General features: G+C 38.7%; 2 protein-coding genes across 15 annotated transcripts in view; one reads left to right on the top strand and one right to left on the bottom strand.

Moving 5' to 3' along the window:
* CIB2 (calcium and integrin binding family member 2) overlaps positions 1 to 14,019 on the bottom strand; it is a 43,803-nt gene extending 29,784 nt beyond the window's left edge. For 2 of the 13 annotated variants that reach the window (XM_027465922.3, XM_005027927.6), the window contains exon 1: positions 12,775 to 13,071. In XM_027465922.3, the coding sequence (XP_027321723.1) occupies positions 12,775 to 12,945 (171 nt within the window). In that variant the 5' untranslated portion in view covers positions 12,946 to 13,071. The other 11 variants (XM_013107253.5, XM_013107254.5, XM_005027930.6 and 8 more) reach the window with 11 other exon arrangements.
* Positions 13,089 to 24,217, top strand: IDH3A (isocitrate dehydrogenase (NAD(+)) 3 catalytic subunit alpha). 2 transcript variants are annotated; one of them, XM_027465914.3, is made up of 11 exons: positions 13,089 to 13,245; positions 14,210 to 14,248; positions 15,856 to 15,939; positions 17,315 to 17,429; positions 17,978 to 18,165; positions 18,410 to 18,543; positions 19,230 to 19,332; positions 19,411 to 19,475; positions 21,617 to 21,701; positions 21,958 to 22,110; positions 23,976 to 24,217. In XM_027465914.3, the coding sequence occupies exons 1-11, from the start codon at positions 13,219 to 13,221 to the stop codon at positions 24,057 to 24,059; spliced, it is 1,077 nt and encodes a 358-aa protein (XP_027321715.1). In that variant the 5' UTR covers positions 13,089 to 13,218; the 3' UTR covers positions 24,060 to 24,217. The 2 variants fall into 2 exon arrangements, with proteins under 2 accessions (XP_027321715.1, XP_027321714.1); XM_027465913.3 differs by having other exon boundaries at positions 13,090 to 13,245; positions 14,210 to 14,272.
* The last annotated feature ends 1,654 nt before the right edge of the window (positions 24,218 to 25,871 follow it).

Here is a 25,871-nt window from a genome sequence, read left to right on the forward strand (position 1 = left end):
TCACCCTGGTCCTGCTCTTCAGTCAACTACTGAAAATGCATTTTGTCCCTAAGGTGAGAATTAATCTGGCTAAATGCCTGCTTCTTCAAAGGGTGAGGGGGGGGGAAAGCAAATGATCACAGCTAGCTGAAGCAATCAACCAGCTCATCTCAGGTATCCAGGTACGGTATCAGTCCTGCCTGGTATCAATTATTGAGTTTGCTTGCTCTCCTCTGCACCAAGCAGGAGCAGAAGCAGCTTTCCCTTCTGTGTATTGTGTAGCAGAATAGTGTTACAAGGCAGGATAGGAAGGCACACCGTGAGCTGCCAACAAAGATGTCACATTGTCTGGAACCGCACAAAGTGAAATAGGAGCCAGCTGGGTAAGTCTTCATTAATTCCAGCTTGTTCACCACTTACAGTCAAACTGCCACTAAAGGATGCATCATTTACTAATGAAAGGCAGGTGCAATCTCACAAATGATGGTGGTGCCCTGAGCAGCAATCATCCTGTAATTATATAGGCTTGAGAAAACAGCAGACACTGTTACTTAACTAGAAAGCTGACACAGAACTGATACACAGATAGAGATAAAGACGAACAAGATGAGTTACCCTTCACCTTCTAGAACTCTTGTGAGAGCACCACTAAAAACCACAGCAAGATGTCATATCATAAACCTTTTCCAATGAACGTCCACATTTATTTATTTTTTTAAATCTGAGTCACTTCACTTCTTTGACAGCAAACACTGTATTAGTTTTATCAAAGGAATTTTTTAGTACTGTAATCTAAAAACATGGACACTGGAAACCTTTATAACAAAAGACAACACAATCCTGTTTCCCTGTAATAGCAAGTATTTGCCTGACCACTGATGCTGACTGCAGTATTCCAAATACGCCTGACAATTACATGGCATTGTGTATTAGGGGTGTCACAAAATTTACAATGATTTCTGAGACCACTTTCAGAGAGCTTAGAGCTATTCAATGTCAAGGCACCAAGGTCAGGACCGTGGCTTCTACTTCCAACCCACAGCAAGACCTTACACACCACTTAAAAAATGCTTTGCCTGGCTGATCCTGAACAGCAAATGCAAAAGCCATGGCTCCAGCCTCTGAGAGGGAAGTCCAGCCAGCTCTCCTGCTTCTCTCAGCTAATTTCTGTTCTTCCTTTATGCTGACTTCATGCCAATGAGTAGTGTAACTGCATCAGAGAATTCAGAGAAGGAACTAATGTGTTTGGAAACTAAACATCCAAAAAGGGATTCGTTTTCAGCTTGGATCACCTCCTTGTTGTGGCTTGGAACAATGTCACTAATTCTAGCACCAGTGTTGAGAGAAGAAACTAAAACAAGTCATTACTGGTGGGAGGGAAGAGGTATAGGACTACCCTTTTTGTTGGAAGCACAGCCCCAAGTTGGATTAAAGTCACCATGGAACCCAGGTCTAAATATAATTTCATTTTGTATTTGCTGTAACTCCATCAATTTAATTCAAATCTAATTAAAGACTTTTGGCCAGAGAAACAAGGAGGTGAATCATCCAATTTTCTTCTGGCTACTTCATTCATACAGAAAACACAAAATGATGGACAATAAATAGTAAATAAACATGTCAAATTAAGTCCCTCATATGGAAATGTGAAATGGGTCCTGGGAAGTATGCATATGCCTACATCAATCTTCCTTTAAGCTATGAATATCATGGAACACATTGTTACCATGTAGACGGTATTTTAGTCTACCACTGATTTACAAAGCAATCTGCCTTATTCTGTTTGGACACTAAAGCCATGAGGAGTTCTGCTAGAAAAGCACAGGCTAAACACTCAAAGGAATGTGACCACAGCTTTCATAATTTGTATCAGTTCTAGATTTCCAGCAAGAACTTATCCTGGAAATGGAGGCTTTTATTTCTAATGCTACACAATGGCCTGAAAAACTACTGCTAACAGGAGGTCCCCTGTGGGTTTCAGATTATTTAGGACAGAGGTCTTGCCTTGAAAGATTACCTACTCCTGCACTTGAGAGAATACCCGCTCCTTTTCTAAGATCAACTATCCCACTTGGTCTGTCCTTGTGCCCTCAGTAATTAAACTAATTAGAAGTGTGACAAAGGAACACTGAATATATATATATATATTTTTGGAGATAACACAAATCTGCAATTACACGCTTCCTTATGGCTAATGACGACTGAAAAACAAAGCAAACAATTTTGTCCATTGATTTCAATTAGATCATTAACTCATATAATGGAACTTGATTCTCAAATGTGGCATTTAGGTAGCTTAACTGGTTCTTAAAATATTCTGCAGAATAAAGAGGCATATAGCTGGTGTGCTTTGGTTTTATGGGTGGCTTTGCTCTTGGCTGGTGGTGTGACCTTCTGCTAGTCACACAGTGCTGCTCAAAGCTAGATTAACAGTCTCTGCTCTTAAAATTTCCTTTATAAAACAGCATAATGTAAAGAGTTTAGCAAAACCAGAACTGGCATTTTATTCTTTCACCTGCTATGTCAGGTGAATGCAAGTTTAGGACAAGATGGTAACAGACAAACACAGCAGTCCACTACCTTGTCTACTAGTCTGTAAGACTTCACTGCAAACTCCTAGATCAGTTCTACTTTATGTTTAGCTCTACAGGGATTTGAGCAAAAAATAGGAGTAGAGTTAACCGTGCTAAGAATGCTGATTAATCAGCATTAATTTTATGTAATGTACACATACAGAGTGTAATGTGCAGTATTATTCTGGAACTGGACCATGTGTAATTTGTTCTGCAAGATCTACTGGCTATCCCAGAGAGCAGAATGCAGTTTATGAGTTTTAGCAGTCCACTGAATAAAAGATTATCACTTACCACCTTTAGAAGCAAAGATTGTTGTGCATAAAGCACAATTTTCAAATAAAATTAATTGTACATAGAGAAGGGCAATATTTATCTGCAGGATGGAAGAGAAGAAAAACTGGATAACAACCAAATGAGAAAAGGGCAGCACTCAAATGTGCAAGTCTATTGCAAAATAGCATTTCATACACCCATTATATTTCTCTTCAATAACAATAGTTGTATAATTGTGTCATTTATGTGCATAATTTCAGAAAGGCAGGATTAGTTTGATCCTGCAACAGCTTCATCAGAACATTTTATAAGTAAATAAATAATACAAAACAGTCCTAGCAATATAAAAGTCACTTCAAATTAGAAGGAATCTCAAACAAGAGCCAACAAGCCACAGATAAAATAAACCAACAAATAACAGGAACTTTAAAAATATCCTCAGTGCAAGATAGATTACATACTTCTAGCTATATTACTGAGCAGCTTTTAAGAAAATGACAAGTACTGAATGCTGCATTTTAAATATTAACATTTTAAATATATATTTCAGGGGTTTCGCTTGTAAGATCACAAATGATCTTTTGCACTGTGACAGAAGTACTCAATGTGCCTAAGAGCCTTTAAATGAAACACCAAGAAAACATCACCTTATGAAGCAATCAGAAACCAAAAGTTAAGAAGACAAAAGGTGATGGACAAAACCTATTCTCATATAGGTAGATGCTCTACTATTAATTTTACTCTTGTAACATTTTTACAAGTGCAGTACTTTATTATTTTTGGATTCTAATTGCCATACAAATAAGAGTGGTATAGAGCTGTGCAAGACTGAGGCATCAGTACATTCATGTATCTTCGTCACTGTAAATACAAAGTTACTGGAAGCCAATGAGACTAACACCAGCCTGGAAGTCGCACATGTGTGCAAGTACTTCAGTAAATCCCAATTTAAATGCTAAAAAAAAAAAATAAAAATGTCACAATCAGTATCTGCACTAGTTACAGTACTGTTATATGGACTTTTATCTTGAAAAATGCTGGTTGCAGCAGACAATATCACTGGAGATTTTCACATTCTCTTTATTTGTAATCATGTTGCTGAACTACAGCCAGAAAACCCCTAAAATCCCCACCAAGTTTCAGTAAGCAAAACCTGCAGCCACAAGAAATAGTTTGTGTATTTGTACTGAGGCACTGGAGTAGAAACAGCTAGACATAAGGAAGTACTGATGAAGAAGCAAACTGTCAGCAAATTTAATTTGGCTCAATCCGTATATGCACCAAACAGTAACATGAAACCGGAATCAGACTACAAGATAATTTCACAAATGCTTCTTCCATCATTATGCTACTTAAAGTTTGCACATTAAAAGCAATTCTTTATGAAACTGAAAAGTGCTTTTAGCAGAAGGTCCTGTAGGACCTGTGACAAGTAGGCTTGTTGCACTTTTGCCCCCAAAAGGGTACATTTTCATCACAGATCCTGACTAAGTCAAGCACAGCTTTTTAAAAAATCCAAAGACAGCTTGATGACCTTTTTTCAAATTTAAAAATGGCATTTACTGACATATAATGTAACTTTTTTCTTCTGGTTTTGCATATTTCACGATATATAGTCGAATCCCACTTTGACCAGAATTTTAGTACAAGGAAAAAAGTTAGCTAATTGACAAATTCTTGTTTAAAAAACAATAATGTTATTTTTTCAAATTACTATTATTTTTTGCAGTATTGCATAGAAGACAACCAACTGGCATAAATACCACTTTCTTTTAGTGCTGTATTAAACATATGGGGAAAAAAAATCTAGTAATTAACAAACACAAAAAGAATTGACTTAGAATAAAAACAGTAATACCTGGTATAAAATATTTGCGCCCTACATTCCTTAAGTTATGTCTATTAAGGAAATAACTGGAACACAATTTGTGTCAAATTCAGGCCACCTTTTCATGTAACAGCGAAAGCAGTGAGATTGCTTGAGGAGTAGTTTGTTCAAACTCCAAGCACAGCTTCTACACATTTCTTACTCAATGTAATCATGTTTCTCAGTGAGAAATGCAGTGCACTCAGGCCAATACATGCACCTGATGTTACTGCTTTGGTTTATGTCTTAATTTTCTCCTGCTCCGATTATATTTATATAGCACAACTCAAGGTAAAATTCCTGGTTAATTTACTTTTCTCATTATGGAACTTGGTATCCAAAAGTTGTCCTGTAGACAACTTTTAAAAGCTTAAAATTAAGACGTTATTTGATTGCTAACACTTACCTTTCCCCTAGTCAGACCTTGGTCAGATTTTGCATTTTATGTAGTAAGACAACAAAACAGTCAAGTACTCTAAGGGCACAGGAAAAAGAAATCCCTGACAGAAATCATTTTCTTACATGGCTAACATTGTAACGAGGTGAATCTCAGTGAGGAAACAAATGCCTGCAAAAGCCTAACTCCTTAGATTTCCCTAACATTTCACTAAGCCTATGCCTATGCAAATTTAAAGAGCTGTCAACTAGAACAGGAGCTAAATAAGTTTCCAGGTGATATGACAAGGTGTTAGAAGATTTGCAAGTTGCCAGTCCTTCTTTAGTTAATGTCCTTCTACCTATTCTGAGTATAAAAAAAAAAAACAATGAGAGGTTTAATGTTACTGAGTTCTATTATTCATCTCTTCCAAGAAAAGCTTCAACTGGCTCTCCCATCATCACTCTTTTAGGAGGCTAATTAAAACAGTCATCTATTTTAAAACATTGGTGCACCTTGCAGCTGACCACATTTACATTTCATTTAAATATAAAGGTTGTGCTAAAAGGTGACCCTACAATATGATCATTTATATATTACAAAGTTTTCATGTGGGCATTTCTGAAAAGTTTAAACAAATCAGGTAGGGAGAGTTATTTTATTTCTTTAATATCATATTGATGATCTGAGATTACTGTATGCTAGCTTTTCATGCAGGTGATTTTTCTGCAGCTTAACTTTTACTCCTGAAAACTAAAGTAATTTGTATGTGGATTTACTGTACTTTAAGCAGATTAACTTCTCACTTTTCCATTTTCCTCTTACTATCGGAAGCACCTTCTATGAAACAAGCTCTTAAAACATAACCTGAAAAAAGACTTCACTGCTAAAGTAACATTCAAATGCTGTAAATCCAGAATAACTTGTGTTGAAAGACAAAAATGGTGCAAGTTACCACCAAGTAATAAAATGACCTTAAGCAAATAAATTACAAGTCTAACCATCAGGAGAGGGAGTTTTTGAACAGCTTTCTAATAGGTGCTGATTGACCCTCTTGCTTCTGACATACTGATATGATTCAGTAACCCTGAGTTCTATGATAAGGAGCAGAGCATCAACTCACAAACATCAAATTCTCAAGAAGTTGCCTAGCCCCCATTTGGGATAAGAAAAGGAGTAACCCATCTTTCAGTTTAAAACTTATTTATAAGTATATACCTGGCTACACACTGGGGCACCTATATGCACAACAGGTTGTTGCACATCATGTTTTACTAATGCTAATGAACTACAAGTCCTCCTGTAACAGAGAAATCCCACAGGCTGACTCAATCCAATCGCCCTAACTACTGCAAGGCTTTGAGATCAATTACCCAGCATTATGAAAGGCAGGGGCTGCAAAAGCCATTAGAGGAAGGCAATTTCTAGATGAAGAATAATGAATTAGGGATGACATTTCGGCTCTTGCATTTGCCAGTTTATGTCAAGAAGATAACATTAATTACATTTGGATTTTGTTTTGTTTCACTGCAGTTGGGCTCTGTTCTGTGTTCACTTTTACTGGTAGCAGAAGACAGACATCAGTGTTTTCAGAGATCTGTGATTTCCCTCTTGCCTATCTCACAGGGATGTAAAAAAAAAAAAAAAAAAAAAAAAAAAAAAAAAAAAAAAGTCTGTTTAGAACTTTGGCAACCCAGTCTGCAACTGGTATATTACAGTGACAGACTGCTGGTGAGGATGAGATGTGTAAGGAAATGGAAATTAAAGAAGCTGTCGTTGTATGAAATGTGAAAATGGAGCAAGAACAATGACAAGTATAAAATCCTGATACCAACAGAACTAGGAAATTAATAAGAACATTTAACTTATGCCTTATTTTCACAATTGGATAACATTTTAGAGCATTTTTAACCTGTATGCCTAAACAGACTTGATGTGGATAAATACTTACACCTGTGAAATGTCCGTGTTAGCACTAACTCCCCCCCAAAATTGGTATTTACAATCATAGTTTCAACTACAGGGATAGAAGTCAAAGTTCACAAAGGCAAATACAATGTTATTTACTTTTGTGTGCCTTGGATCTGTCCTTCGGTTATCAGGAGAAACTAAATGTTGATTTCCCACACTGTTAATTCTGTCTGTATTTATCACTTCTTGTAAAAGAACAGAGTGATGCAGCCAGCCCTGTCTGCATCTCAGAACAGGTACTCAGTGCTTCCGTCTTGAGCATACTTCTATTTTCACATATTGCCTCACTTGCTTTTTCATAAACTTGTTTTAAGTGCCCACTGTGCAGAGAGCTTCTCTCAAAGCATTTCAGTAAGATTTAGAGTATGCTAAAACATGAATGAAGACTGGAAATTATTTATTTTCTCGAGTATTAAAAATTCAGTTAAAAAATTGATGTGACAGAAATGAAGTGCCACCAATAAACTACCTCCAGAAATAAGAAGTGTAATTCTTCTGTCAAGAAAGAAACTACCATCCAGGAGTGGATACGAGCATAAAAATACCTATTTTAGATTTACATTAGGTATATTTCTATGAGTCACTGTTAGAAGTGAAAGTAGATGTGTCCTTTTTTTTCCCCTCACACCTAATACAGCAAAGTCAGCACAGATTAAATAAAAATGTTATAGATACACTTCTTTACAAAATGCTCAGTAAGAAGATTGCACCAGAAATTCCCCTTAAGCAAGCTGGTCACAGATTTCACACTGTTTCCCAGCCAGGACATGAGCGATTTGACTCCTCTGTACACAGAGAAGGAAGAATTAGACTGGGCATATTGAACAACCCATCCTTATTATACAAGTATGAGGAAGGAACAGTAAAATATATACATGCATGCTAAAGAGCAAGTTTTTGTTTCTATTTGCAAAAACACTCCCCAAACAAAAACAAAACAAAAACCCATCAACCCACAAACATGCTGAGGTTACTCCTTTCCTTTCAAACTAAGATATCTTACCTGGTAGGCATCCAGCTGTTCATCAGTAAATATTGTCTGCTTATTACCCATCTTAGAAGAGGAATTCTTCCTTTATGCAAATGCATCCCATTAGAAGTAGCTGGATTCCTCTGTGTTGTAGGCATTTAGAGCATGTATACACTGTGAAAGTGCTGAAAAAATCCCAAAGCCTGCATTGAACTGTTTTTGCCTGCACCTGTCCAGCGAGGAAGGAAGCGGTACTGGAAAATCTTTGCAAAGGCTTGACTTCAGTGTGCCAGGAAGAGAAGTGTTGAAGTCATAGGCAGGTGTCACCCCAAAACAATGATGCCTATTTTCCCCTTTTTCAGACGCTTTTTTAACTGACACAGAGCTTTCACGACTTAAAAAACAAGCAGGAAGCACTTGAAGAAATCAGCTCTCTACTGCCTCAGTGTCTCCTTGCTCAGTCTGCGAGTTCAGGGTGCTCTTGCTCGGCACCTTCACGTTTCAGAACAGCTCTGCGTCACCTGATGGCGCTCGGTAGCGCAGTCATGTAACGCACACGCGCAGAGCAAGGCTAGGAACTGGAAGAATGGAGTAGCAAAGCAAGCGTTTCTGCAGTCATTCTCCCCTCAGATCAAAGTACATCCTCATCACTGCTTGGATCTCACCTGCTGTAGCATGCTGCCAAAGTGGGAGCCTCCATCCAGCGGTGTTTAAGTGCCCAAAGCATCCTCACAACACCACCAGGTGCCACGTGGGTTCCACAGTAAACATTTGTGTTCACACTGCGGCTCCATCAGCCCTGGCTACCCAGGGTATAAGCTCGCTACCAGAGGTGCAATACTCTCAGACAGACCAGGAAACGCGAGTATTCCTCTCACGTTAAAGAAACAAATCCGGAAAGTTTAATTAAGTAGCTTAAACAAAAGTTAATCTGACTCTTTCGGCTCAGGCAAACAAAGCTGGGAAGAAAAAATACGCTACTACAGCCTGAAAGAGAGGTGCAGAAAATGCCGCTAGAGGGCTCACAGCATACGTTAAAACAACACGACCCTCCTGTATTTCCTGGAAAGCGAACAACAACAACAACAACAAAAAAAAAAAAAAAGAGCACGTAAGAGATGCAGGCAGGCAGAATGAATGAATAAACTCAGAAACAAAATCATATTATCTAACGTCTGCAGAAGGATGAGCTCTTATAATACGACCAGGAGGAAAGCTGGGTGAGAAAGGATGTGAAGATGGAGGCAAGACCTGTTACAAATAAGCCTCTTCAGCCTGCTCGCTGCCCAGTCGTAAGCATAGGCAGAGCAGAAGTTTTAAAAATGTTTAATAAAATTCCTTCCTTTACCTATAGCTCTGACCATGGTCGTTATTCCTTCAGCAAGTTAGTATATTTAGTATCTGGAGAATTACCTTCTGCTTTTTTCCTACATCTAATGACCCTGACCAGATAATGGCATCGGATAATAGGAGTTGAGTTTACCTTCACATGCAACAAGGAACAAATATTTCACAAAAACACTGAAAATACATCTATCGTATACAGTGTAATGTTCTATGAAATGTGTTGGGTATGTAGTAAAAACATCCAGTGAATGGGGAACAGTCTCTAAGAGACCATTTATTTAGATTGCAACATTTAGAAATGCAGATTTGATTAACTGTAAACCAGCACTGCCTGGTGCTACTAAAACACAGTATTAACATATGTACAAAATTAATTTACTGGGATGAGAATGCATTCAATAACACTTGTTATTAGTGTTAGCTAGCATCAGAATTTTATCAGTGACAGAAATGGACACCACCAACAGAATATATTGCAGCAGTTTCAAAATAAGAAAAAGCTACACTAATAAGGGTAACACAAACTGAATGACCGACCTCCAATCAGATCAACAGTGCAGCAAGCATCTATTCAAATAGCACCCACTTGAATCAACCATTCGCTACCTGGCCAAACTGACCTCTTTTTTATCTAGTCACCAGTTTTTATTTTTTTCACCAATGTATAATGGCGTTGGATTCTTCTTCTGTTCCAAAGAATTACCCCCAAGACAGAATATAAAGAAGAAAAAAGCAAAACATACAAATTAGAGTATTTCTATTTCAACAAACTTTTTGAAACTGAAATCCACCACCCATAATGGCCCTTTGAGATTAAGAAGTTTAAGAACTTCCAGAATGTCCCAGTTCTTACACACCCTCAACTCTGAATAAGTTGTATCACTGGCTTTAGTGGTTAACCATAACATTAAGCACGTTTCTTACTCATGATCTGGTGCTACTGAAATGCACCAACTAGCAGCAGATTGCAGTCATATCAGAACAGTACATAGTCAAGTGATCTGTGTGAAACAGCACTCCTTTCACAACCACCTGATTCAAGCTGCCTGTCTATGCAAATCAGATTAAATATAAACGACCAAACTATCCTCAATGCCATCATACAGAAGTGAATCAACACCAAAGATGGATTGGGCTCCCTATCTTTTCATCTTGTGACTCGGCATACTTGAGAGTGTTATTACAGTGGTAAGACTGACATCTCATTTCTTACCTGCTGTTACATTCTTGGCTTCTTGGTCCCACTGTATCCTAGATGACACACATCAGCCAGTCTTTAGAAACCAAAAATTAAAAATAAAAGAAGAAAGGCTAAATGGAAAGCACCAAGTAGATATGACTTACTTGTGGATACAAAGCAGGCTAGAAGTAGAGTTCCTGAAGTTCACACATTCCTGTTTATTCTTTTGCACCCTCTTCCCACTCTGTCCTCCTCCACTTTTCCATTTAAAAATGCTTTGATTTCATTCTAACATAGAGAAAGTACGTAAGAAAACTAGTATGGCTGAAAGGGATGATTGCTTTAAAAGTTACAAGTTCTTGCTTAAAAAGAAATACATCTTACAAAGGCAATGGCACCCACAGAGCATATGGACAGAAAGCAAACTGTTTCTCTGCATATTCTGAAGATTTTAAATTGTTAAATACCTTTAAAATGTACAGGATTTTTATTATTATTATTTTTTTTACAATAACTTCCAAATACTGATTTTTGAGGGCTCCTGTATACTAGCTAGCTATTTCTCAAGCGTGCTATAGCAGTATCTATATTTCATCATGTAACGATCTTGCTACACTAACCAGGTAAAATTTCAAGACAGCATAAAGTACAAACTCTTTTTCACTCCTATCTCCTCATATATATCAAAGCTCAGTTAAATTTTTCAGTTTGCTCTTTTTCACTTCTTCTGTTTGTATTTTTCAATGATTAGTATAATCTGCCAGTTGAGCGTTAAGCAATATTTACTCCTAGCACATTACTGCCACAAATCAATACTTCTCTATATACACAGCAGACTCTAATCTTAATGTTATCAGTGCCAATTTTGCATCACTTCATGGTATTTGAATTTCCCTAAACTGTTTGTCAAAGGGACTGATTGTAAGCTATTTAGCAACACACAACGTATACCTTACAAAGTTGCAAATTAAGTTTAATGAAGAGGACAAAATATATAAACATAGTAGTCTTGCCATTATACTGGCCATTATAGCAGAGATTATGCTTATGTAGCCACTCCCCATCTATTTCAGAAGTTTAATTAATAGATCAGAAAATAAACTATCAACCACATACACCAGATTTAACATTTTATAGCAAGGCGGCTGTCAGCTGCAATTGCTTAACACCCATCTAAGGCTGCAATCTGACCCCAGCTGTAGGGACTTGCCTCCACAGCCCAGGCAGCTGAACAGATCGTTCTCACAGTTCTGAGTCCCTTCAGTGTAAAGTCTTCTGCTTTGAACTGTTGCTAGCTGTGGTTGCTAAACCAGGTGACTTTGCTCTGATTTATTAGTAGAGGTCTAGGTTTAACAGCCTCCAATAGATAGGTCATCCTACCTTAAATTGCCTCTATAAATTATACAGCAGGAGTTTGACTGTAGTCTAAGAACGAAAGCTCTTATTCCTCCAAGGAAGATCAAGCTACCGTGAACCCTGGCCACGTTACCTCTGAATGCCTCATTCCATGGAGAATTTTCGCATCTGCACACAGTTAACAAGCTGCATATGAGCTGCATTCACTCCCAAAGATCACCTGCTATAAACTTTCTAAGTTTTCATACACAGATACAACACAAAGTTAGGCTTTAGACTGGGGAAAAAAGAACCCGCAGGTTTTTGTGCCCATTATACCAGATACACCAAATCCCCTCCTGCACAGATGCTTCCTTGCAAGTTACCTCTTTGTAAAGTTCCACTCTACTTGCAAAATGGTTTCAATCCAAAAGGGCAGCCTATACAGTTATGTTGTTGCTACTTGTCATGAGTTAAGTTAGGGCAGAATATTAAGAATTAAAAAGTTACCGATTTCCTGAGGTGACATTTGATACCAGGAATTCCTTTAAAGTAACTCTCAATAGAACGAGGGTAAAGAAACTACTGCTATCTCTACAGAGGCATCTTTTGCCTAGGGAAAATAACTGGTGTTTTTATTACTGTGTTGTTTGGCCCTTCTCAGAAGGGATGCACAGCAGCCACTCTTGTGCATCTTGCTTGTTATTGTGGTGTAATTAGAGTAACACCTACGCTGCTCGGGGCTTTAAATCAAAGCTGACACAGTCGTTTGTTCCTATAATTAGCTTCTTGAACTCACAACAAAGCAGCTGACATAAATTGTGTGATAATTAAAAAAATAAAACAAAAAAAAACCGTGCACACTCTGGCAGTACTGTTATTTAAGACAGCAGAGCCTACCGTGCCGCAGCAGGCTGCCTCCACACAACCGTTTGCCAGCAGACCACACGGAGGCTGAGACGATTCCCCCATCTCCCGGGGGCCAAGCCCCTCAGAGGCCGCTACCCCTCGGCTGGAGGTGCCTCCACGCGGTGCCAGGCTCCTAGGGACGCTCAGCGCCCCCAGGCACATGCCCGCAGTGGCCTCTCCCCCTCACCGGGAGCGCTCGGTGCCCCTCAGGGCGGCACCAGGGACTGAAGGGCTCCAACCACATCCCGCCACCTCAGCGCGACCACCGCGAGCGCTGGGCGGGAAACGCAGCGCATGCGCACGGCGCTGCCGGGGCCGGGCTGCCCGGGGCGGGGCGGGGCGGGGCTCGTCCCGGTGCCGGTGCCGGGCTCCTCCCGGTTGCGGGCGCTGTGGCCGTGCCTGCGGGGCCTGCTGGGGCGCGGCGCCGGGCGAGCCATGGCTGCAGCCGCGTGGATGCCCGCGGTAGGTGCGGGGCCGGGCCGGGAGAGCGCCGCCGGTTGTGTCGGGCTGAGGGGGAAGCGCGGGGCTGCGACTGCCGGTTCTGAGGGGAGCGCGGGTGGGGCGGGCGGGGAGGGGGCCGCTGGGCGCTGCGGGGCGACTCCCGCTGCCGTGACCTTGAGGCGGCCCGGCCCGGCCCGGCCCCAGCAAGATGGCTGCGCCGCCCGCACGGAGGGAGGGATGGCGGGGAGCGTGGCGGGGCTCCGAGCGGCCGGGCACGGGGCTCACGCCCTGAGGTGGGACCGAGCCGCTCCCGGCGCCGTGCTCGGGGTGTGCCGCAGCCTCCGCCCGAGGCCCGGTGCCCGCTGTGCCCGTCCGGGGCCCGGCGCGATGCGGGGCCGGAGCCGCGCAGGCAGCGGCTGCTCTCGCCATGGTGAGCGTGGCCGTGCCGCGTGCCTCGGGAGGAGGCTTCCGCACCCCGCTGCGGCACCAAGGGCACGGGTGTGGGGCAAGGACTGAGGCACCCAGCGTGCCCTGCAGGAATCTGCACCGCTGGAAAGCAGCTGTGGAAGCGTGACCTCAGCACCAACGTACTGCGGGTGAAACAAACCTTTCGCTTTGCTATCTTAAGCCGCGTTGTATCATCTCCTCAGCTGGAGTTATTGCGGCTGCTTCCCCGCTGTGTGGCACCTGAGGACTCGGGCTGCTGTGCAACGGCTTCCCCGCACCTCCAGGCACGGAGCGGCACTGCGGCACGGCGTGCCTGGCCCGGCCTGACCCTGCCGGGAACACCCGTGTGCGGAGTTGGGTACACTGCTTGTGGGCAGCTTGGCAAGGCACCAGCTGCTCGCTTTCGAGTTGTGTGCTGGTTTGAGACTGGACTTTAAAGTGACAGGACTTTAAAATGCATAGTCGCTGCACTATTGTTAACTGTTTAAAATCCCTTTGGTGCAATAAGTTAGCAGCTTCTTGTTCTGTGTTTCTGCAGGTTTCACGATTGCTAGGTGCTTTCAAAAACCAAAAACAGGTGACCAGAAGTTTTGGTAGTGCTGTGAGTATGATAGTACCATTTCCTTTTTCTTTTAAGAAGTTTCTCAAGAAAGAGCCCCAGAAATTGACCTTTATAAGATTGCTGCTATTAATTTTATCTTCTCAAAAATAAGGCCAGAATAAATGAACATACAGGCTCTTAATGCCATACTGGATGTATATTGGTTAATCACTGTCTTTGGCTACTTTATATAAAAGAGTAAGTGCTAATTTAAAAGACTCTACTAAAAAAAAAACAAACACCTTTTCCCAAAATATGGGTGTCATAAGCCAGTCTTCTGAAACTCATCAGGATATAGGCAAATTAGGAAGGTTGTTGAGAAGCTTCTCATCTTTATTTTGCAGACATTCTGCTACACGCTGGATTTACTCTAAATCTTGCTGCTTTTAGAGTACTTTGCGTTTACAATTCTGCCTTTTCAAGGCCCTCTTTAATGTATTTAGACACCGGCTGTGTATTTCCCTGTAGATGTTTTACCTTCTTTTTGTGTGTGTTTGAGGTGCCCACAGGCCTTTTTTCAGTGAAGATGGCCTTGAAAACTGCTCAGGCAGAAGCAGGGCTCAGCACCACTGCATGTACCCTTAAGCAGGACTTAAGTTTAAGGAAGAATTGTGGCTCTTAACTCTTAAGTTTTCTAGAACTGATGGTGGAGAGAAGAAACTGAAGTGTAGCTTGTGTCTTACACAGTATAGAAAGTTGTAGAAGGTAAGGCTCCTCCAGATCTGTTTATACCACATTATTGTTTCAGATAAAACCTTCTGAAATTCTGAGTATCCTCTTTGGAGGAGGATGGCAGCATATCTTGTCATTTGATTGTAGTTGGGATTTGACACGTAATGCTGTATCCGAGCTGCCTTTTTGTAGGTAGTAATGATTCCTTACAAAAATATTGGAAATTTATAAGTAAAATCAAGACTTAGGGCATGGAGGATGAAAATAGCAATGATCAATATATTTTTTAATCAAAGCAGAGTACTTTCTTCCCCTGTTATCCAGTGAGCCTAGGGTTTGTGATTTTTTTAATCAGTTTGAAGATGACATAGGAGAGAAAACTGAGAAAATCATGGCAGAAAAATAACTTGACAGGATTAAAAATGAGTGTGCATTTTTTAGAGAACTGCTTGAGAAGTTTAGATATGTTTTTGTTTTTATTTTCTATAAGCTTTACATAAATTAAGTCTTTCCTAGCGTAGGTCAGTATTACACAGCATGTTGATAATACTGGAGATGTATGGAAAACAGATGACAGTGCTGTCTCCTCTCCACTTTTCAAGAAGAAAGCATGTTGAGATCACTTATTTCAAGGAGCACTGAGCAGGAACCTGTCTTTCAAGTTAAATCTGTGTTCTAAAATAAGAACAGTAGGCAAATCTTAAAAAAATTCTCTTAAAATGCTTGCACGCTCCTTTTGAAAAAAAGCTTGTCATTCTTGCTTCTCTGTTCAATACTGCTACCCTTCATAGTGATTTTTGGTAACTCAAACTTTCTTTTCTAGTAGTTACTTGGTTTCTGCAACTTATGAAAATGTTTCCTGCATTGAACATAGCATTCATTAGCTGTGCTACTGGTATTTCTTTGCCTAGGTACAAACAGTAACTTTAATCCCAGGAGATGGCATAGGACCTGAGATTTCTGCTGCTGTGATGAAGATCTTTGATGCTGCCAAAGTAAGTCTACTTGTCTTGCTGTGAGCACTGTAGCTTTAACTACCACAACAGACGTTATCTAGGTTATAGTTACAAATGTTTTTAACTTCCAAACGATTGAGTCATGTTTAAGCTATTAAAACTTCTTGGCAATACAAACAGTCTGAAGCTTCAGATGTTAAAAGATAGTATTGCAATATGGCAGTGTTTGAAAGTGTTAGCTGGCAGAGTAGTAGTGACTTGAGAGCAAATGTTGCACTTAAGTTCTGGAAATGTCAACTCAATGTATCATGTGAAATCATCTTGTTGATGTAGCAATCCTGAGCGACTGATAGGACCTTCTTTGATCCGTTGTGACTTCTCAGTGCAGATCAAAGCATATGTGAAGGGAAGGAACTATTTTATTATTAGAAACCTTACTGCAGTTATTCTGCTGCACTGTTAAATTGCATTCACCTTTTGTGATAATGAAAACAGTCCAAGAACTGTTTTCCTACTTATCCCAGGAACTTCAGGAGAATTTGTATCATTTGCTTTGAATAAAATAGTGCTCTTTCCTGAAGAGCTGTTAAATTGCTCCCTGTTAGCAATAGTGTCAAAGCATATTCACTTTTTGTTGCAACTGTCCAACTTAGATTTGGAAAAGGTGAAGTTATCTTTAATTACACGTGAAAGCTTTTAATAGCTATGGCTGTTTTGGGGGAGAGAGGCAGGAGGTATGGCAGAGTAAAACCTACCTTTGTGTATGAGTGCAGGTTTTCAGTCCTTACTCTGATCTGTTCATTTTAAAGGAGATTCTTTTTCTAGTATGTTAAGCCTAGATTGGTTCTGTTTGCTTATGTAAGACCTTGCACCTTTTCCTTTATGGCCTTCCCTGATGAACAGGTGGCAGCCTGTTTCCTATTAGAAGAATCCCATGGTGAACGAAAATTCAGAAAGCACTGTGGAACACTTGCAGATTCCATTTAGATAACAGATATATCCATGTTATGCACTGTCTTTCAGGCAGTTTGTATGATCAGTTCTCAATGATTTCCATTTTCAGATGTCTTGTGCCTCTTGAATACAGGGAACTTGAGAACTCTTTAAAGGTTAAAGGAATTAGCATGTAAATGCAGTTCTCATGCTACCTGTATATCGTTACTAGGGAGGCATCTTGTGATGGTGAAATTTGTGCTGGTATAGTATATTGATCGTACTATTTCATTTGCAATTACTTGTGTTTTAGAAGTTCTTATTCTCAAGTTCAAGCATCTAATGCTTTCTGTCACTCACCAGAGAAAAAATGTTTAGGAAGGTTTGGACAAAATTCCTCGAGCACCTTGTTGTGAAAAATAAGCTAAAAGTGGAAGCAAAAGTCTTGATATTGAAGTTAATGTAGAGAAAATGTGTTTAGGCTCCTATTCAGTGGGAAGAGAGGAATGTTACAGCTATCCAAGGACCAGGAGGAAAGTGGATGATACCTCCGGATGCCAAAGAATCCATGGATAAAAACAAAATGGGATTAAAAGGTACTTGGGGTTTAACACAAAGGTATTAAGTATTGATTAAGGTGAGTTTGGGTTAAAGCAAAAATCCTTCATCAATAATATAATGGCTAATTCTTGGGGACAGTCTGTCAGGTTGTCTTCTGTAGTCTTAAAACAGTTTGTCATGTCAAAGCTGTGTCACAGATTTTCTAGGACATATGTTAAAGGTGGGCAGTACTAAATATCAACTTTACACTCTAAACAGAATGCATTTCCAAGGTAGTTGATTTACAACAGAATGTAATAATTATACTCTCAATTAATAGTATCTTCATTTCAGTAAAAACCTTTTATAAGAACTCCTGTTCCACGTGAATGAGGGAAACAATTTGGCCTTTGAACAGCTGATTTATATCACTCTGTAGTATTTTTGATGGCACAGAGAATTTCTGTGGCATTTCAGTGTAAGGGTTACAGAGGAATTTGGAGTTCCTCTGTCAGAGTGCCACAGAACTTTACCTAGAGTTTCAACTCTGAAATTTGTAGAATAATATTATCATCTCATTTGTCTTATTATTTCTTGCCTTCAGGCCCTTTAAAAACCCCAATTGCTGCAGGACACCCATCAATGAATCTGCTTCTGCGTAAAACCTTTGACCTTTATGCAAATGTACGTCCCTGTGTCTCAATTGAAGGATACAAAACCCCTTACACAGATGTAAACATTGTCACGATAAGAGAGAACACAGAAGGCGAATACAGTGGAATTGAACATGTGGTATGTTGCTGGAAATGTTGTATTTCTGGAGGGTTTCTATGTTTTGTTAATAACTTTGCCCATCTCAGTCGTTTCTTACTGAGAGGCTGAGTGGTGTTTTTTAAGTTCTTTACCCACAAAAATGGTCTTTTATTGTGGTATGCATTGTGCAGACTGTCTTGCTGAAAATTCTACTATTTTGTTGTTCCAAAGTTTGAAAAAATAAGCTTCTGTTTCTACTAGCAATGCAACTGTTGTCTTTCAGATTGTTGAAGGTGTCGTACAAAGTATCAAGCTAATCACAGAGGGAGCTAGCAAGCGTATCGCAGAGTTTGCTTTTGAGTATGCCAGAAACAATCAGAGAAGCCACGTTACTGCTGTACACAAGGCAAATATTATGTATGTTGAAACTTCCTTTTAAGAACAACAAAAAATAATAAGCTTTTATAAACCGCTTTAAATTTTCCTCAAATGTCTAACATTAATGCTAGCAAGAGTAAGTAAAATGTTTGAAGTAAGTGCCTCATAAGTAAAATGGACAATATTGACCTACTATTAATAGGTCTGGAGTGACCTATTAATGTTTGTATTCTAAATCTAATTGTAAGACTAATGTTTGTATTAGTAAGTCTGTGGGAGTGCTGTGACTTTCTTCCCACAGCTCTTACTTTAAAAATAAGCTAAGAAAAAGAATTTAAAAAATGAGGATGAAAATAGCTAGTGTCCTTTGTAGCTTCCAAAGCACTTCATAGTGAACTGAGTCACACTGCACGTGATAGATAGTACATGTCACCCATCTGTACAAATTTAGTAAGCCTTTAGTAAAAGAACAAGTTGGTTTGGGAATTAATGCGTGACAGTCAAACTACTGCTCCAAAAACATTTTAGATGGGAATACAAAAGGGTTAACTTCTTTGACTGTATCGTGTTAAAAATGTTTGTATTTAACATAAGGGATTAATAGTCAGCAATTAGGTGTCTGCACTCTAATGTTTTTCTTTATTTAAATTCCTGTTGCACGCATTCTTTACCTCAATATTTTGTTTACTTTTCAGTAACAGCCATATTCTCTCACTTAATTGCAGGAGAATGTCTGATGGGCTTTTCTTGAGAAAATGCAGGGAGGCAGCAGAAAACTGTAAAGATATTAAATTTAACGAAATGTATCTAGATACTGTGTGTCTGAATGTGAGTATTTATCTGGTTTAGTTATGGTTATTTTTTAGTTTACTTTCTTAGCCTTAATAAAAATATACTTCTTTCTAGATGGTTCAGGATCCGTCACAATTTGATGTGCTTGTTATGCCAAACTTGTATGGTGACATCCTCAGGTATGGAGATTTTGATTTAAACTAAATCAGCATGTAAAACACTGTTCGAGAAAGTTAATCCAGTTACATGCTAGCCAGATGAGTGACTAGTTTTTGCATCCAGAGTTCTTCATGTTGTGGTTTAACCCAGTCGGCTGCTAAACACCACACAGATTCTGAATAGGAAGAAAGGATGGTATTATTACACTAATATTATTACTATGTAGTTGGAATGAGCTATATGATGAGAATATGCATATTACTAAAAGAAAAAAGTTTCTGCAGATAGAGGCTAGGAATATTACTCAAATGGGGTTTGGTGTAGGAGAAATTCCTCCAGAAGCGTGAAAAAAGTTAATGACTCAAATTGTAGCACAGAATGCTTGGGCAGACAGTAGGAAAAACTTGCTATTTTTAAGCATTAGGAAAACTTACATAAGATGACTGTGGGAATATCACATTTAAAGCAAGCTATCCATAGAGGTAAATGATTCTGAAGATTGAAATGTATGGCCTCTTACTATCCTACCAGCTTTTGGGGTTTGTATTGTATTTTTTTTTTCACTTTGAGATTAAATTTCATATTTAAAAAACATTACTACAGTTACTTGATGTCCTGAAAGCCAAGTCAATCAGCAGACATTTTTTCCGTTCTGTAAAAATGTTTAAGTAGAATGTAAACTCAATTACTACTGCTTAGTAAAATTAAGTATCTTAATCTGAACTTTTCCAGTGTATAACAGAGCACTGCTTCTCTTTGCATGTCCAAGGAGAGATTGAAGAAAACAGCCTTGGAGTTTGATTAAAAGTTAAATGACAGCTTAAGTCTTTAAGTTCATCTCCTGTTTTCTGTACAGATGAGTGTAAAAGTAACTGATGCATAAGAAGAAATGTTCATTCAGCTTTTCTTAAGATAGCATTCTCCCTCTGATAAGGACATCTGTCACCTCTAAGAAAAATCAGACTCCAAGTAATGCTTCTTGTTTTAAGAACTGGTAGAGAAGTCCACAGGGCCCTCACAGCAGACATTGCACTATTAATTGCAAGATGTCAGATCAGTTTGAGTCCCATCATCGGTACTATTTCAACTTACTTTACCTAGTTCAGCATTGCCGGTTTTAAAGTTCTTGTGGAAATTCTGTCAACTTCATACTTCCAAAAAGCTTCAATAAATTTGAGTCTTTTTTGAAGAAGTGCACTTGTGTCACTGGAGAAAGTCACCCCCTGTGCTTTTTTAAAGCATGAGCATAATGCCAAAGGTTTCTTGGCCTGAATATACAGAAGGAATCTCCATCCTGAAGCATTAAATACCTTAAGTTACAAGTTTAGACCGTATCTGTTTTTATTCTAAACTATAGTTGATCAATTTAGGTTAATTTAAAAGATAGTTCTGCAAGCTCATCCAAACTTATCTGCTTTTTATTCATCTACTAGGTACCTTGTAGACAACAAAACAGTGTGCTAAAATATTAGAGTTTTAAGAGCCTTATCAGTTTTTTCAGCTTTGAGGGTAGAGAATGAAAACTGTAGGCAGAGTTGGTTTGTCCTTTCCTATGCTAACTTTGGAGGAAACTACATGCAAATTACTAATGTCTGATGGTCTGCTGATGTCAGATTTATGACTTTCAGGCTGTTCAGTAAAGAGAAGGGTAAAGCCAGTCTTGTGCCACTTGGAACATATTCCTTAAGTCTCACACAATAAACTTTACTAGTATTTCCTTAACTGAGCAAAATTATTCAATTTTTTCTAGAAGGTCTTTATATACAGTAAGTGGTTCTGTGGCTTCTTCAAGGGAAATAAGACTTAGATATGTACGTATGTGTAGATAATACATCAGAATTTTTGGTAGTTCTTGAGGCTTTTACAGATTTCTTGTGCTTTGAGTACCTTTTGTTGTGCCTGTGTCTTAATCAGCTTTATTTTACTATTTAGAATTTCCTTTTTGTTATTCCTTATTGAAACTTCTCTTGCTAGTAGTTCTGCAAGTTCTCAAATGTTCCAGTGGAATACAAGTGGCTAACAGGATCTATACTTTCATAATATTATTCTTAGACTGTCTTGTTAGAATATTGTCAAAATAAAATGAGAATTAACAAAGCTATTTTAATACATTGCTGGGAAACAACTATGTGGAAAGAACTTGTGGATTTTTTTTTTCTAGTGACTTGTGTGCTGGATTGATTGGGGGTCTTGGAGTAACACCGAGTGGGAACATTGGTGCTAATGGAGTTGCAATTTTTGAATCGGTAAGTCTTCTTATTAGTGGTCTAGTAGTAATAATTATTTTGTCTCAACTTGAGAATCTAAAACTCCCATGACACATAATGTGACTATTAAAGTAAAAATTTTACTCAAAAAACAGAATATGTATTACATACAAACTTGTGCATGTTCTTTTATGGACTATTTGTTCAGTTTTAAGTTGGTCGCATACTAGAATTAACTAGGACATTTTTATCAACATAGTAACTTTGTAACAGCAAGGCTCACTTTTCTTTTCAGGTTCATGGAACAGCACCAGATATTGCAGGAAAAGACTTGGCAAATCCAACTGCCCTTCTTCTGAGTGCTGTAATGATGTTGCGTCATATGGGACTACACAAGCATGCCACAAAAATCGAGACAGCTTGTTTTGATACAATTAAAGACGGAAAGGTAACATGAAGATGTGGAAATACATAAAGTGAATTAAAATAATATTTTATCATAGCTAAACTTAGAACATCAACACCAAAACAGCAGATGCCCTGCTTTGCTGGCTTGAATCTTGAGCAGTACTGCAACTGTTCTCTTATAGTAATTATGTTACCCTCAGTGGTATCAAGTTTGCTCAGCTCACTATGAGGGATACTCTGTAGCTCTCCTTGTGTCTCAATTTCCACTAGCTCTAAAACTAGAACTGTATCTCTGTTTTTCATGAAAGGGATTGGACATTCAAGTAGCTAGTGTTACTTTCCTTGTGAGGCCTGTAATACATTAAAATCAGGACCTTAAAGTGAAGTATGCTCAGTTGCCTTTTACAGGCTTAATCACTCATTTCAGTGCTGACTGTAATACTTCTGCTCCTATTTTTCAGGTCACTTATTTTCTTTTTCACTCCTAACTACTTTGGCTCCTTTTTGGATTACTAAATAACAGTTAAGGGCAAAATTATATCCGGTATTTACCTTTTCCCTTAACACTGTATGCAATTTCCCTTGGGCAGTAAACTCTCTCCAGATTCCATACCCAAAGGGGATTGGGGAGGAGGGGGGAGGAAAGAGTTCTGCTCTGAAACCTGACCTGAATTTCTGCTCAGAGTTCTTTTGGTTCACTCACCTACTTTGACTTCCACCTTTTCGAAACATAACTGGAAAGATCCTGATGATTCTCTTTAAAGAGGATTAGTATTTAGCCATGCTAGTGCAGTTATCTGGGGCAAGAGCATGAGAAGCTGCTTTGTAATTAAAAGTAACAAGCATGCTTAAACAAAAAGCTGTCATCATTTCATAAGTGGTCTGTTTGCAGCTACCTTGCTGTGTGTAGGAGCCAGTTAACAAACAAACAAACAAAAAAATAAACTTACAAGTGAATAAAGAGGTGCTCCTGTAAAGTTTCCATTTACTGCTCTGGAAATGAAATTCTCCATCTGCAGGTCAGTAATTCTACAGAAGATAACAGTGCAAGTTTTGTGACATGGCTACTTGTTTACTAGTCGCTTATGATGTTATGATTACATGCTCACAATGGAGAGAATCTTTTTAAATTGAAAAAAGCATGATGCAATTAAAATTACAAGATTCTAAAATAGTAACATTTTATTGCCTCTCATGCTTGCCGTTTCTTCCCTTCCCCACCCCAAGCTGTTTAATTGGGATCTGTGTGTGTGTGATATAAGGGGAGAACTAATGATTTTTAAATTACCTCTTAGGCTGCTTTAATCTGACTAGGTTGGACAAGCAACGTTGCCCACTTTCTTAAGTATTATTTTACAATCCTCATGCTGGCAGACAGGAGTTGTACTTGAAGAAAGTTTAACTGTCTGTTTTTCCATCTCTTAACTAAGCAAACATGAGACAATTGTTAACGTGCAGCATTTTGAGAGCTGTCCGTGTGCTTTTTCCATGTGGAGTTCCTTGGAAAAATAACCCCCCCAAAAACCTTACTGAATAATACTCTTAATTAGTTAGCTTTGTGCTGAGTCCTCATATATGGATTTTACTTCCAAAGGACAAACTTGTTAAGGAAAAAAAAAGTTAATACTTAACTTGAGAGCGTTGGCCAAATTTGCTTTCTTCCTGTAGTTAAGACAAAATCTCACACTGAGATAACAACGCTCCATGTTCGTACTCACTTTTCTCTACTGGCCTCAGTTTGCATAGTTGTTATTGATGAAAGCTATATGGAATGCAGAAAAACTCATATGTGATGTAGTCTCTCATTTGTATTCAGTACCCATGTACAACATGTAGAAGATAAAACGTTTAATGGGGGTAGTCCTGCCTCTGCAGTTTTATTAATACCATTTTTTCTTCCTTCAGGTCTTGACAAAAGACTTGGGAGGTAATGCAAAGTGCTCAGAATTCACAGAGGAGATCTGCCGCAGAGTACAGGACACAGACTAAACATCTCATACGGCTTGTAATAACTCTGAGAGGATGCATCACAGTAGTACGTTGTGTAACCTGGTATCTATATGCATATAACTTTTGTCTCTTAAGAGAGCAAACGTTTTAGGAAGGGTCTCTTCATTAATAAACTTAGTCCAAATGGCTACAGAGGATACTTGTGCCTGCTTTCGTTTGTTTCTATCTGGTGAAAGTTTTCATGTAAGTAAACTGTTTTCTTTTCTTGTAACTGTCTACCATTTCAACTAGCTGGTTTTCACTTTCCACAAAGCAAATTTACGTGAATATAATATTAACAGAATCAGTGAATTCTAATAGCACCTTAATTCTTAAAGCCTACTTTTATTGGTCTTACTGAAACTTAAATGGCAGATTTTCAGCCTAACAGTAGCACAAGATAACCTTTATAAAAAGAAAAGGGTATGAAATAACAGCAATTTTGCATTAAAAGCAATGAAAAAACACTTCCAGATGGTCTGATTCATGAAATACAGCTTTGCCTTTGAAAGTCATGAATAAAGAAATGCAAAAATCTAGAGATTTAATTTATGTACATAAAGAAACAACAAACCAGCTAGGTGTGAGAACTAATACTAACAGAAAGTTGTTTTTCACATCTGTACCAAAGTTGTTCTTAAATGTTTTCCTCTCTCAAGCACAGTTTAATTTATAACAGAGTTCTAAAGAGAGAAAATTATAAAAACTTACTTCTGCCATATATTGTGAAGGAAAAGTACTAACTTTGCCAATTTATACTAAATATTTTATGGCTTCTGCTGTATTGCTTTTTTGTGTTGTACTTTGTTTTTATGCAGTGTATCTCATTGCACTGACTAGTAATTTTAGTCTATAAACTCGGAATGTAAGGGACTGGTCCTAAAGGGATTAAGACAGAGTTAAAGGCTTGGCTCTGGTACCTACATTTCAGAAATACATTTCATCCCTATTGGAGGGAATCTCAAATTCTTTTTTTCTTACTGCTTACTAAGTCCAGTAAGCATAAAAGCACCTTTTTTTCCTTCCCTCCTTCATCACATACAGTTCCTCATGAGTCACTCTGACCGACATGTCTTAGGGTATGCTTTCCATTAGCATATCCTACAAGGAAATGCACATTTTTACAAGTCGTGGCTATAGCATGGGATTATACCTAGTGCCAGAACCAGACTTCTTAAAGCTTTATTGTGTTAATAGGTATTACTCCTCTTAGTTACTTCTCAGTGAGACTATTTAGGCTGGTTGTTTCAGACTTGAAACTAGTTTGGGTAATGTCTGTCTTCTAGCATTGCTCTATATAGTAAGCATCTCAGCTATTTTATACCACCTAATGCCATGGTGGTAGAGGGACAACAAGCTTTATTCCTTATGTACTCTGCTTTTGGTGAATAGGATGACAGTTCCTTCTATGTTTTGCAAGCTGCTGGCTGTGTTGTTTCCTTTAATATTGTTTAAGAACTCCTGAAGTACCATTACGCACAAAATAGGGAAAAAATAAAGTTTTCCAAGTCCAATTGCTTGTTGTTTTTGTAATCCTAGATTGCTGTCATGGCTTGTGTATTGATCTGATTGTTGGTACTTGCAACAAACTGAATTTACAGGATGTTTAAGACTGATCATGGAACTTTCATAGAGAAAATAGCCTGTTCTGCAAGGTGTTTTTTGTGTTTTTGTTTTTAAATCAAGAATTGTAGTCTCTGTTGTTGTTCGCTATTATAACTCTGCCAAATATTACTCACTACCAGACCCTTTAGCCCTTCATGTGATGTGATTTATATTTTATAAGGGGAAGAAGAAATACAGTTCCCCTTT

The sequence above is a fragment of the Anas platyrhynchos genome, chromosome 11 (assembly GCF_047663525.1).
Source record: "Anas platyrhynchos isolate ZD024472 breed Pekin duck chromosome 11, IASCAAS_PekinDuck_T2T, whole genome shotgun sequence".
NCBI classification, from domain to species: domain Eukaryota; kingdom Metazoa; phylum Chordata; class Aves; order Anseriformes; family Anatidae; genus Anas; species Anas platyrhynchos.

Coding starts and splice junctions, on each gene's coding strand:
- IDH3A (XM_027465913.3), top strand. CDS start 13,219: ATGGCTGCAGCCGCGTGGATGCCCGCG. Junction 14,273..15,855: donor CCAGAAGTTTTGGTAGTGCT/GTGAGTATGATA, acceptor TTCTTTGCCTAG/GTACAAACAGTAACTTTAAT. Junction 15,940..17,314: donor AGATCTTTGATGCTGCCAAA/GTAAGTCTACTT, acceptor AAATGTGTTTAG/GCTCCTATTCAGTGGGAAGA.